This window comes from Cololabis saira, chromosome 4 (genome assembly GCF_033807715.1).
Source record: "Cololabis saira isolate AMF1-May2022 chromosome 4, fColSai1.1, whole genome shotgun sequence".
Taxonomy (NCBI): domain Eukaryota; kingdom Metazoa; phylum Chordata; class Actinopteri; order Beloniformes; family Belonidae; genus Cololabis; species Cololabis saira.
Genome location: NC_084590.1, coordinates 11,990,529 through 12,000,692, shown reverse-complemented (window position 1 = coordinate 12,000,692; position 10,164 = coordinate 11,990,529). Strand labels below are relative to the sequence as shown.

The following is a 10,164-nucleotide window of genomic DNA, read 5'->3' as shown; positions in this document are numbered from 1 at the left end:
ATTCCGTCGCAACCGGTATGATAGTGGCTTCAGTTTCCAGTGACTTTTGTGTTTAGTCATCACTCTTAACCATGACCTGGGATTTTGTGCAGATACCGGTTTGCCTCTCTGCCGTGCCTGATCACTCTGCATGTGCTTCAGCGTCTACCCGTGCTCAGCCCTGTCCTCCGCCACCTTCACCTGCCTTGTTCTCCGTTTTTGGAAACGCTGTGTTTTACCAATAAACACGTCAAAACTGACTTTGTTTCTGCATTCTGGGGTTCCAAACACAAAAACCGATACCTAACACTTGGTGCAGTGTAACTTCCCTTAATCACTGAGTCCAGCGTGCTGGAGTGAAGATTATTGCATGAGCAGCATTGTGTAACAAGAAGAGGCCGATTTTAAGAACCAGACTCCGAAATCATTCAGTAAAAACCACCTTTAAGTATTGTGGGGAGCTCAGCTCCTATTTTCAGCAGCAGAGGATTAAAATCAGCATAAATGAATGATGAGCGAGTGCCTTGAATGATTCTCCACCCAGGAGGAGGCGGAGGAGGAAACACAGGACTGATGGAGAGGTGGAAACCGCAGCAGAGAGGTTTTTCGCTGGATGGCTGCGGTGAGTCATGCAAACATCCTCTTCAGGCCACCGCAGGAATAACTCAACTGGCAGATGAAGAGGGTTCACGAGGGGTCGGCCAGCCACACAGTTCTGGTCTGAGCTGTTAGGAATAGTGTTTAAGGTCAAATCCCTGCAGCACCGTCTGATGACGTGTTCGGAGTGGGTGGCAGGTGACGGCAGCAACCTCAGGGAAGCACATCTCTCTATTCAGTGGCCCGTTCCTCCTGTTTTAATCTGGAGTAAAAGCCAGCGAACGTAGTAAAAAAATGTCTTGATCACATAATCATCTTTAACCAAAGCCAGTCCGTGGCGTGTAAAAATACAACTCCTGACCACAGGGGGGCGCTGTGCTAACAAAAGAACCACCGACAAACTGCGTGGATGGGTCAACGAGTCTTGCAATACCATTTCACGCCACTAGAGGCGCAGCTGTGTTATTGCTATAAATGACTGGATGTCCACAAAAGTTTTACTCCTAAATTCATATAAAACTGAGGTTATTGTTCCTCCATTGGCTCCCCGTGAAACTTAGAATCCAGTTCAAAATTACTTATATATAAAGTATAAAGTCCTAAACGGCTTAGTTCCATGTTATCTACAAGGCCTGATAGTTCCTCATGTTCCTAACAGAGCTCTCCGTTCTGAGAGTGCAGGTTTACTCGTAGTTTCTAGAGGATCCAAATGTAGATCTGGAGGACGGGTCTTCTGCTACCAGGAACCGTTACTATGGAAACAACTTCCAGTTTGGGTTCAGGAGGCTGACGCCACCTCCACCTTTAAAACCAAACTTCAAACCTTTCTGTTTAGTAAACCTCTAGTTAGTGTTTAGTAAATGCTTTAGTTAGTGTTTAGTAAATGCTTTAGTTAGTGTTTAGTAAATGCTCTAGTTAGTGTTTAGTAAAAAGTAAAGCCTCTAGTTAGTGTTTAGTAAACCTCTAGTTAATGTTTAGTAAAGATCTAGTTAGTGTTTAGTAAACCTCTAGTTAGTGTTTAGTAAAGATCTAGTTAGTGTTAAGTAAAGTCTCTAGTTAGTGTTTAGTAAAGGCTCTAGTTAGTGTTTAGTAAACCTCTAGTTAGTGTTTAGTAAAGATCTAGTTAGTGTTTAGTAAACCTCTAGTTAATGTTTAGTAAAGATCTAGTTAGTGTTTAGTAAACCTCTAGTTAGTGTTTAGTAAAGATCTAGTTAGTGTTAAGTAAAGTCTCTAGTTAGTGTTTAGTAAAGATCTAGTTAGTGTTTAGTAAACCTCTAGTTAGTGTTTAGTAAAGATCTAGTTAGTGTTTAGTAAACCTCTAGTTAGTGTTTAGTAAAGATCTAGTTAGTGTTTAGTAAAGATCTAGTTAGTGTTTAGTAAAGCTCTAGTTAGTGTTCAGTAAAGCTCTAGTTAGTGTTTAGTAAACCTCTAGTTAGTGTTTAGTAAACCTCTAGTTAGTGTTTAGTAAAGATCTAGTTAGTGTTAATAAACCTCTAGTTAGTGTTCAGTAAAGATCTAGTTAGTGTTTAGTAAACCTCTAGTTAGTGTTTAGTAAAGGCTCTAGTTAGTGTTTAGTAAACCTCTAGTTAGTATTTAGTAAACCTCTAGTTGATGTTTAGTAAACCTCTAGTTAGTGTTTAGTAAAGCTCTAGTTAGTGTTTAGTAAAGCCTCTAGTTAGTGTTTAGTAAACCTCTAGTTAGTGTTTAGTAAAGCCTCTAGTTAGTGTTTAGTAATCCTCTAGTTAGTGTTTAGTAAACCTCTAGTTAGTGTTTAGTAATCCTCTAGTTAGTGTTTAGTAAACCTCTAGTTAGTGTTAGTAATCCTCTAGTTAGGGTTAGTAAACCTCTAGTTAGTGTTAGTAAACCTCTAGTTAATGTTTAGTAAACCTCTAGTTAGTGTTTAGTAAAGCCTCTAGTTAGTGTTTAGTAATCCTCTAGTTAGTGTTTAGTAAACCTCTAGTTAGTGTTTAGTAATCCTCTAGTTAGTGTTTAGTAAACCTCTAGTTAGTGTTAGTAAACCTCTAGTTAGTGTTAGTAAACCTCTAGTTAATGTTTAGTAAACCTCTAGTTAGTGTTTAGTAATCCTCTAGTTAGGGTTAGTAAACCTCTAGTTAGTGTTCAGTAAACCTCTAGTCAGTGTTTAGTAAAGGCTCTAGTTAGTGTTTAGTAAACCTCTAGTTAGTGTTCAGTAAACCTCTAGTTAGTGTTAGTAATCCTCTAGTTAGTGTAGTGTGTTAGGGCCAGTAGTCGTAGCTGCAGCTGCAGGACCAGACTAGAGCAGCTGGTCTGAAACAGCTTCATCGTAGATCTGCTGCTATAGAGCTACGCTGCGAGGGGACTCCGACATGATCTACTGAGCGGTTCCCATCACCCCTCCTTCTCTTTCCTTTCTCAGTTATTAATTAGAAGTATCTCATAACCATCATTGTCGTCCATTGTTCTTGTAGTTTGTTGTGCTGGTCTGCCCCCTCCGTTTCTCTTCTGGGCATGTCTGCAGGCCGGAGCCTCAGGAGCTGCAGTCTCAACCTCTGACCCTCTGACCATCTCTCCATCTCTCCATCTCTCCATCTCTCCATCTCATCCAGGCTTCAACTATCTCTCTGTACACAATATGTCTCTGTAGTTTCTCTGTTTGGCTTAAAATTTTGGAGTTTTTACCTGCCGTTGTTTGTGTAATAATTGCTCGGGGGGTTGAATTGTGAGTCTCTGAAAAGCTCCTAGAGACAATTTGTATTGCAATAACGGCTATATAATTAAAATTGAATTGAACTGGGCTTATATACTGAAAACATAGATGTTACCGGTGTTTCATCAGAAAGTTTACACACAAAAATATCCAGTCGTAAAAGTGTTCATCAGTTCATCAGCATATATGTTAAAACTCTACTTTACAACCTTCCATCTGTATCCTGCATCGACTTCGTAAACATTGAACTTGCGGCTCCCCAGCAACCCCCCCCCCCCCCCCGACGGTCACCCGATCTTTATATAGTTACATATAGATCCATATGTGTACGAGTGTGAAATTAGATGAGGAAGTGAGTGGAACAGATGTTGGTGGGTCTTACAGTCGACAGATAAGTCGAATCAGCCTTCTCCTTTATAGAGGAAGCAATCTAAACACAATAAAACCAAAGATATTATTTCCATGTAAGTCTAACAAAAGGTTTTTGCTGAATTTAGCAGAAAAACTTCCACAGATTGCTGCTCTGCTTTTGGAAAGCTCTTTTCTTCCTATTTGAGTATAAATACTGTAAAAGTCATTTATTCATGACCAGGCACCTTTCCCCTCTCTCTCTCTCTCCCAGCTTTTGCTCTCTCGCCCCAGTGGACTGTTTCAGCGGTAGTCAATCATTTGAAGTGTTTGTGAATATAAAAGGTGTTAAAAATGACTCTGTAGCTCTTCGGTGCTCGAATCATAAGAGACGTCAGGTAAATAATGATCTAAAACCACAGCTGAGCAATATTTGTCTCCACCTGCCTTAACAGCTGGCCCCGTTTGCCGTTTCTCTGAGGTTTTCTTTGGACCAGGCGCCAACCATCGAACTTTTGGATCGAGTCTCATCCGGAACTACGATCCGCTGCAGTTCCTCGACTGACCACTAGAGGCTCTCCGCTGACTCCCATGTCACAGTGTCCAACTTCAGAGCAGAAATAAACATATTTACAGCCTGATCTTAATTGTTTGATGGGGGGGTTGAGGTAAGAGGGGTGGAGTCAAGTAAAGTGGCTGACTCCACCCCTTTACAACAGAAAGTAAAGTGACCGTTTAAAAGGGAACTGTGAACATTTGTTTGGTATTAAAGCGTAAAGCTCATAATAACCAGGGAAAAATAGCGCCAGTCGTTTAACAGGATTAAATAAAGTTAATATTACTTTTAAAACTTGAAAATGCCGCCCTGCGTAGAATCCATGGCAACCAATAACAGTTCACATCCTTCTTCATTGTGGCTCTATTCAAAATTAAAGGCTCCGTAAAGCTTTTATTAATTAAAGTCTTCAGACGTATCACTCTGTAGGTTTATCCCAAAATCCCAAATGAACTGTGCACTATTATCCTGAATAAACGACAACACAAGAGACAAATTCGGAATGAAACTAACCAAATCGGACGCAGGGAGATCAAAATAAGCAGAAATCTGACCCAAAACAGGGATAAAACATGTAAGAAATTTCTCCTCGATACCCAGTTTTTTTGTTTTTACAAAGTGAATATCAGTGGAGCTGGAGTGTAAAGCTGAGCAGACGTGTAATCTGAAGCATCTGAGAGCCCAGATTTGTTGGAAAGAGGTCATTTCTAAGCGTCTCGGGTTAAAAGCAGCCCTCGGCTGACGTCAACCGGTGACAATAACGACACACTCACGCACACACACTGGAATAAATGCATAGTTTATCATTAGTTAACAGTAAATAAAACAGTCTAGTAGGTTTAGGGAGTGCAGCCTAGATTATCAAGTGAACAACCCGTGTCGTCCGGGAGAGGTACGAACGTGACGCCGTGAGGCGGCTAAGAAAAAGGTTAAACTGCTGCCACGACTGAGAGTACACTGAGTGGCCGCGTTGCATTTCATACACAGCTACTGGAGGTGATCGTTCTGGCTACGTCCGCTACGTCACAGGGTCGTTTTCAGTTCCTTCGGGTACCTGAAGAAAAACAACACCCTGCTTTGGCAGAGAAAGAAAAAGAAGAAGAGGAAAAGTCCATCCCTCTGCTGCAGGCATGTGTTGAGAAAGACGTCTCCGGTGGTGCGGAGAGGTGGACGTCCTCTTGGGGGCTTCGGTGGGAGGATGCTTGGACGGGGTAAAGCTTGGATGGATGACTGAGGGCCAAACTGGGCATAGATGCTGCTCCAGAGTATGATTTTATTCAGTTAAAGTCCATTTCCGGGTCTTTTAAAGGTCGGGTAGGAAGTCTTTGCTGTGACGTGATGTTGTGGCCTCTGAAGTAAAGGAGTTGTCCTTCTTAATTGTGTATTTTCAAGTCACTTTCTCATTCATATGGCTTCAGATGTGTCAAAGAGATGGAAAAGCGGCCGAGGATGTCAGATTTGATAGAAAAAACAGATGCATATGTAATTTTTTATAGGTTGTTACAGGAATACAATAACTAACTGGACTGATCGCAGCACCACTTCCGCTCTGTGCAGTACAATTAGACTGTTTTAGATTTCCATTGTGCTGTGGTTGTGACCCGATACCTGCTCAGGCTGCTGTCGCTGCAGCGTCTCTGAGAGTCGGCCGGCTCCAGGAGGTTCTGGTTGCTAAATGTCACCCGGTGTCCCCGGGGAGGGGGGGAGGAGGAAGAGTTGGGGGGTGCTTTGCATGTCTGTGCCCAGGAGCTCCGTCCGTGGATCAGAATCCGTCCAACGAGATAAAAGCATCCACATGATCCCATCGCTGAATCAGAGCAGAGAGCGACATCATCCTGCAGGAAAGTGAGTTTGTTTGTGTCCCGTGTGGAAGTAGAAGGCTTAAAAACACAGAAATGGGGGGGTTGGATGGAGATGGAGATCCCGCATCATGATGCTCCTGCCTCCTCATCCCCAGTCAGGTCCCTGCTCCATCCTCTCCCTGCATCCACCTCTGACGTCTCCTGTCAGGTGAAAGGTGCATGTGTGTGCATGTGTATGCATGTGTGTGTGTGCATGTGTGTGCATGTGTGTGCATGTGTGTGCATGTGTGTGCATGTATGAGTGTGTGTGTGCTGGTCAGTCATCCCAGCCTGGAGCACTGGGTGCAGTTGGGAGCCTCGGTGCTGGTGCCGTTGCCGGGCCTGTCCGGCGTCCAGAAGAAGACGTAGTAGATGACCAGGATGAAGGCGGCCACGGACACGCACAGGAAGTACGCGATGGCCATGGCCACCTTCACCCAGATCTTGGTGGACATGTTGGCGTGTTTGGCCCGCAGCTCCCCCGGGTAGCTGGGCCGCCGCTTCAGGTCCCCGTTCAGCCGCTCCGCGGTGACGCTGCCGTGCCTGCCGGCCGCCTTCATGTCGCTCTGCGGGGGGAGAGATGCTGCTGCGGCCGCTGCTCGCTCATGGGGGTCCGGGGTCCGGAGGGCTGGTCGGGTCTGTCCTCCTCCAGGGTTTGCTCAGTCCTGCAGGAGTCCTGACCTCGTCAGTCCTCTGCTCACACCGGGGCAAAGTGAACTCAGCTCGGCTCTCCAGGCATGACAAGGACGGGACTTCTGTCAGGCTGGACGACGCCAGACACGCTGCTTCCATTAGGGCTTTTCAAAATAAATGTTCATAAACAGTTTGCCATCATAGACTGTACAGGACTGTCTCAGAAAATTAGAATATTGTGATTTTCTGTAATGCAATTACAAAAACAAAAATGTCATACATACATTCTGTCAAAGAGCACAGTTTTTAATGTATAACTCACTCATTGTTCCATACATGACTTATTGTGTGGAGATATGGGGTAACACCTATAAAACAAATACAAACCCTATTTTTCTATTACAGAAAAGAGCTTTAAGGATAATTAATAAAACCGACTATTATGAACCAACAAATAATCTTTTTATTAAATATAATACCTTAAAATTCCATGATACAGTAGAGCAGAAAACTGTTTTATTTGCCTTTAAAGCCCAGCAGAAACTGCTTCCAAACTGCATACAGGACCTGTTCCAGATAAAAGAAACCCGCTATGACCTGAGGGGGAAACTCATGTTTGAGATGACGACAGCAAGAACTAATATTAAAAAGAGATGTACATCAGTTAAGGCTAGAGAAATTTGGAATAGTTGTAATAACAACCTAAAAATGTGTCGCTCTATCGTCAAGTTTAAGAAATTGTTTAAAGAAAATATTGTAAATAAATATAAAACACTTTAATTATAAAGTATACTATCAAAAACATTCTAGGATGTGAAACGTCAATTTTATATTTTGTCTTACTTATTTTTTTCTCCTTTATGTATTGTTTGTTTCCACTGAGTAAAAGCTAATGTCTCATATTTTTGCTGATCATAAGAAAAAAGGGTAGGCACTATAAGCTACGGCTTCAGCCTACACCTTTTCGGCAAAAGAAATGTTGTTTTTTTTTCTTCCTTTTCATCTTGTTCTGTACAAGCCGAAATAAAGATTCATAACCATAACCATATATTCTGGATTCATTACAAATCAACTGAAATATTGCAAGCCTTTTATTATTTTAATATTGCTGATCATGGCTTACAGTTTAAGAAAACTCAAATATCCTATCTCAAAAAATTAAAATATTCTGGGAATCTTAATCTTAAACGGGTTTTCTGGCCCGGAGTCAGTTCTTTGTCAGTGGAAACAGAAAGCCCGGTTCCAAAGTCACCACTGGCCCAGAACCAGCCTGGAACCGGTTTGGTGGGAAAGGGGTAACAGAGTTCCCGGTGGTCTCCAGGTGAGTGGGACCCCGGTGCAGCAGGTAGATGACGATGTTCTGCTCTGACTGTGGAGTGAAGGTGATGGAGGACCAGCCTCTCCTCTGGGCCTGATCCTGTCTGGTCCTGCAGCTTCACCCGCCTCAGACGTGTCACGGACCTGCAATCAAACAATAAAGACCAAGGTGTTTTTTGAGCCAGGCTGTAAATGTGTGTAGGTCTGCTGTGAAGTTGCACATTGTAACACGTCAGGGGAGATTGACTCCGTTTTGCAGCGTTGCCTGAGCAGCCAGTCAAGGAACTGCAGGTTTTCTTACTTCCCAGTTGGCCTGAATACAGAAATTAGATCGAGGGTGGGCAGTCCAGGTCCTTAAGGCCTGCTGTCCTGCATGTTTTAGATGTTTCTCTGCTTCAACAGATCCTGATGCTTCAGCAGTGAAATCAGAAGGCTTTTTAAACAAAACAAAATATTCTGCACATGTGCATGACTACACTGAGTGATTTTAACTTAAACGCATTGTCGATGACTATACATTGTTTGAATTTGTTGATGCTATTTAAAGAAGGTATGATTTTGTATTGTAAATGCATTACATCTAAATGTTTCGGAATGACTGTAACCTTAATGTGAGTGTCAAAAAGAGCACTGGTCTTATTTGACAGAAATCTAGAATATATTTTGTAGTACAATTTCCTTTTTTTCTTTTCTGTTTCTTTTCTTTTTCTTCTACTACCTCTTTAGGTTTGCTTTGAATTTTTGTCTTGTATTGTATACTATTTTTGTGTCGGACTCGGACCCCAGGAAGAATAGCTGCAGTTTTGCTGCAGCTAATGGGGATCCAAATAAAACTTCAACTTCAAAACTTCAACTTCAACACTATCCTTAAAATATGGTGAATTCATGATTTCTATGCGGCCACATGAAAGCTCATTTTATCTCAGCAATAATACGTTCAAATATGCAAAAATTAAGTTTAATTGGAGATCAAAACAAGTGACAAAGAGATCAGATCCCAGAGATGAGCGTGGGAAAACAAATCCACCTTTATTTTGAAGGAAAATGTTCCCCGTTTCCGGTGTCATTCTGCGTTTCTGTGACAGACTTCACGCTTCTCCGTGCGAGGAGGAGCTCAAAGTACGCAACATCCAGCGATTGGGCCATAGTTTGAGAGGACCGTCCCGCAGCAGAAGCAGGGATGCGAGGATGGAGGGATGAAGGGATGGAGGGATGCGGGGATGGAGGGATGCGAGGATGGAGGGATGAAGGGATGGAGGGATGCGAGGATGGAGGGAAGCGGGGATGGAGGGATGCGAGGATGGAGGGATGCGGGGATGGATGGATGAAGGGATGGAGGGATGCGGGGATGGAGGGATGCGAGGATGGAGGGATGCGACGATGGAGGGATGCCAGGGATGGAGGGATGCGAGGATGGAGGGATGCGGGGATGGAGGGATGCGGGGATGGAGGGATGCGAGGATGGAGGGATGCGGGGATGCGGGCGCAGAGCTGCAGCCTGCGACATCCGAACCGGCTGGTTTCCGCACCAGTCGACACAGATGAGTCACGCGTGAAATCCGAGCTGCGCACTGAGCGGAGGTTTTTACCCCCCAAACCCCCTCCTGTACCAGCCCTGCAGCAGCAAGGTCACCCCGGGGATCCTCGCTCCATCACCACCAGAAAAAAGCACCATCACCCCAAACCTGTTAATATAAGACATCCAGTACTCGAACCGAGGGGGAATGAGGGGGGATGGCATCCCCCCTGAAATAAAAACGGTCAAAATCATCCCCCCTTTCCATCCCTTATGTCATTTCATCAATGAATGTGCTATTTCAACATTTAGAGTCATTACCAGAAAAATAACTTATTTGACAATTTTCACCTGTTTCACGTACATTTTCACTTGAAATAAGTAGAAAAATCTGCCAGTGGGACAAGATTTATCTTCTCATTACAAGCAAAAAAATCTTGTTCCACATGCAGATTTTTCGACTTATTTTAAGTGAAAATCTACTTGAAACAGGTGAAAATTGTTGTTTTTTCCAGTGATGAGTCTTGTTTTAAGTGTAATGAGATTTTTTTTTACTAAAATGAGACATTTTAACTAGAAATAAGACAAATATTCTTGTTAAGATTTTGAGTTTTTGCAGTGATCCATTTTACTTATCCTGTGAAGGACAGAGTCACATTGATAAGTTCAGAATTTTTTTTTTTATTGTTGT

The 10,164-nt window shown here is 43.1% G+C and overlaps 1 protein-coding gene across 1 annotated transcript; it reads right to left on the bottom strand.

The window, feature by feature from the left end:
* Nucleotides 1-4,949: 4,949 nt before the first annotated feature.
* LOC133442249 (putative transmembrane protein INAFM2) lies at nucleotides 4,950-6,709 on the bottom strand. Its single transcript, XM_061720208.1, has one exon. It carries the CDS (start codon nucleotides 6,565-6,567, stop codon nucleotides 6,289-6,291), a length of 279 nt encoding a protein of 92 aa, XP_061576192.1. The 5' UTR covers nucleotides 6,568-6,709; the 3' UTR covers nucleotides 4,950-6,288.
* Between the last annotated feature and the right edge of the window lie 3,455 nt (nucleotides 6,710-10,164).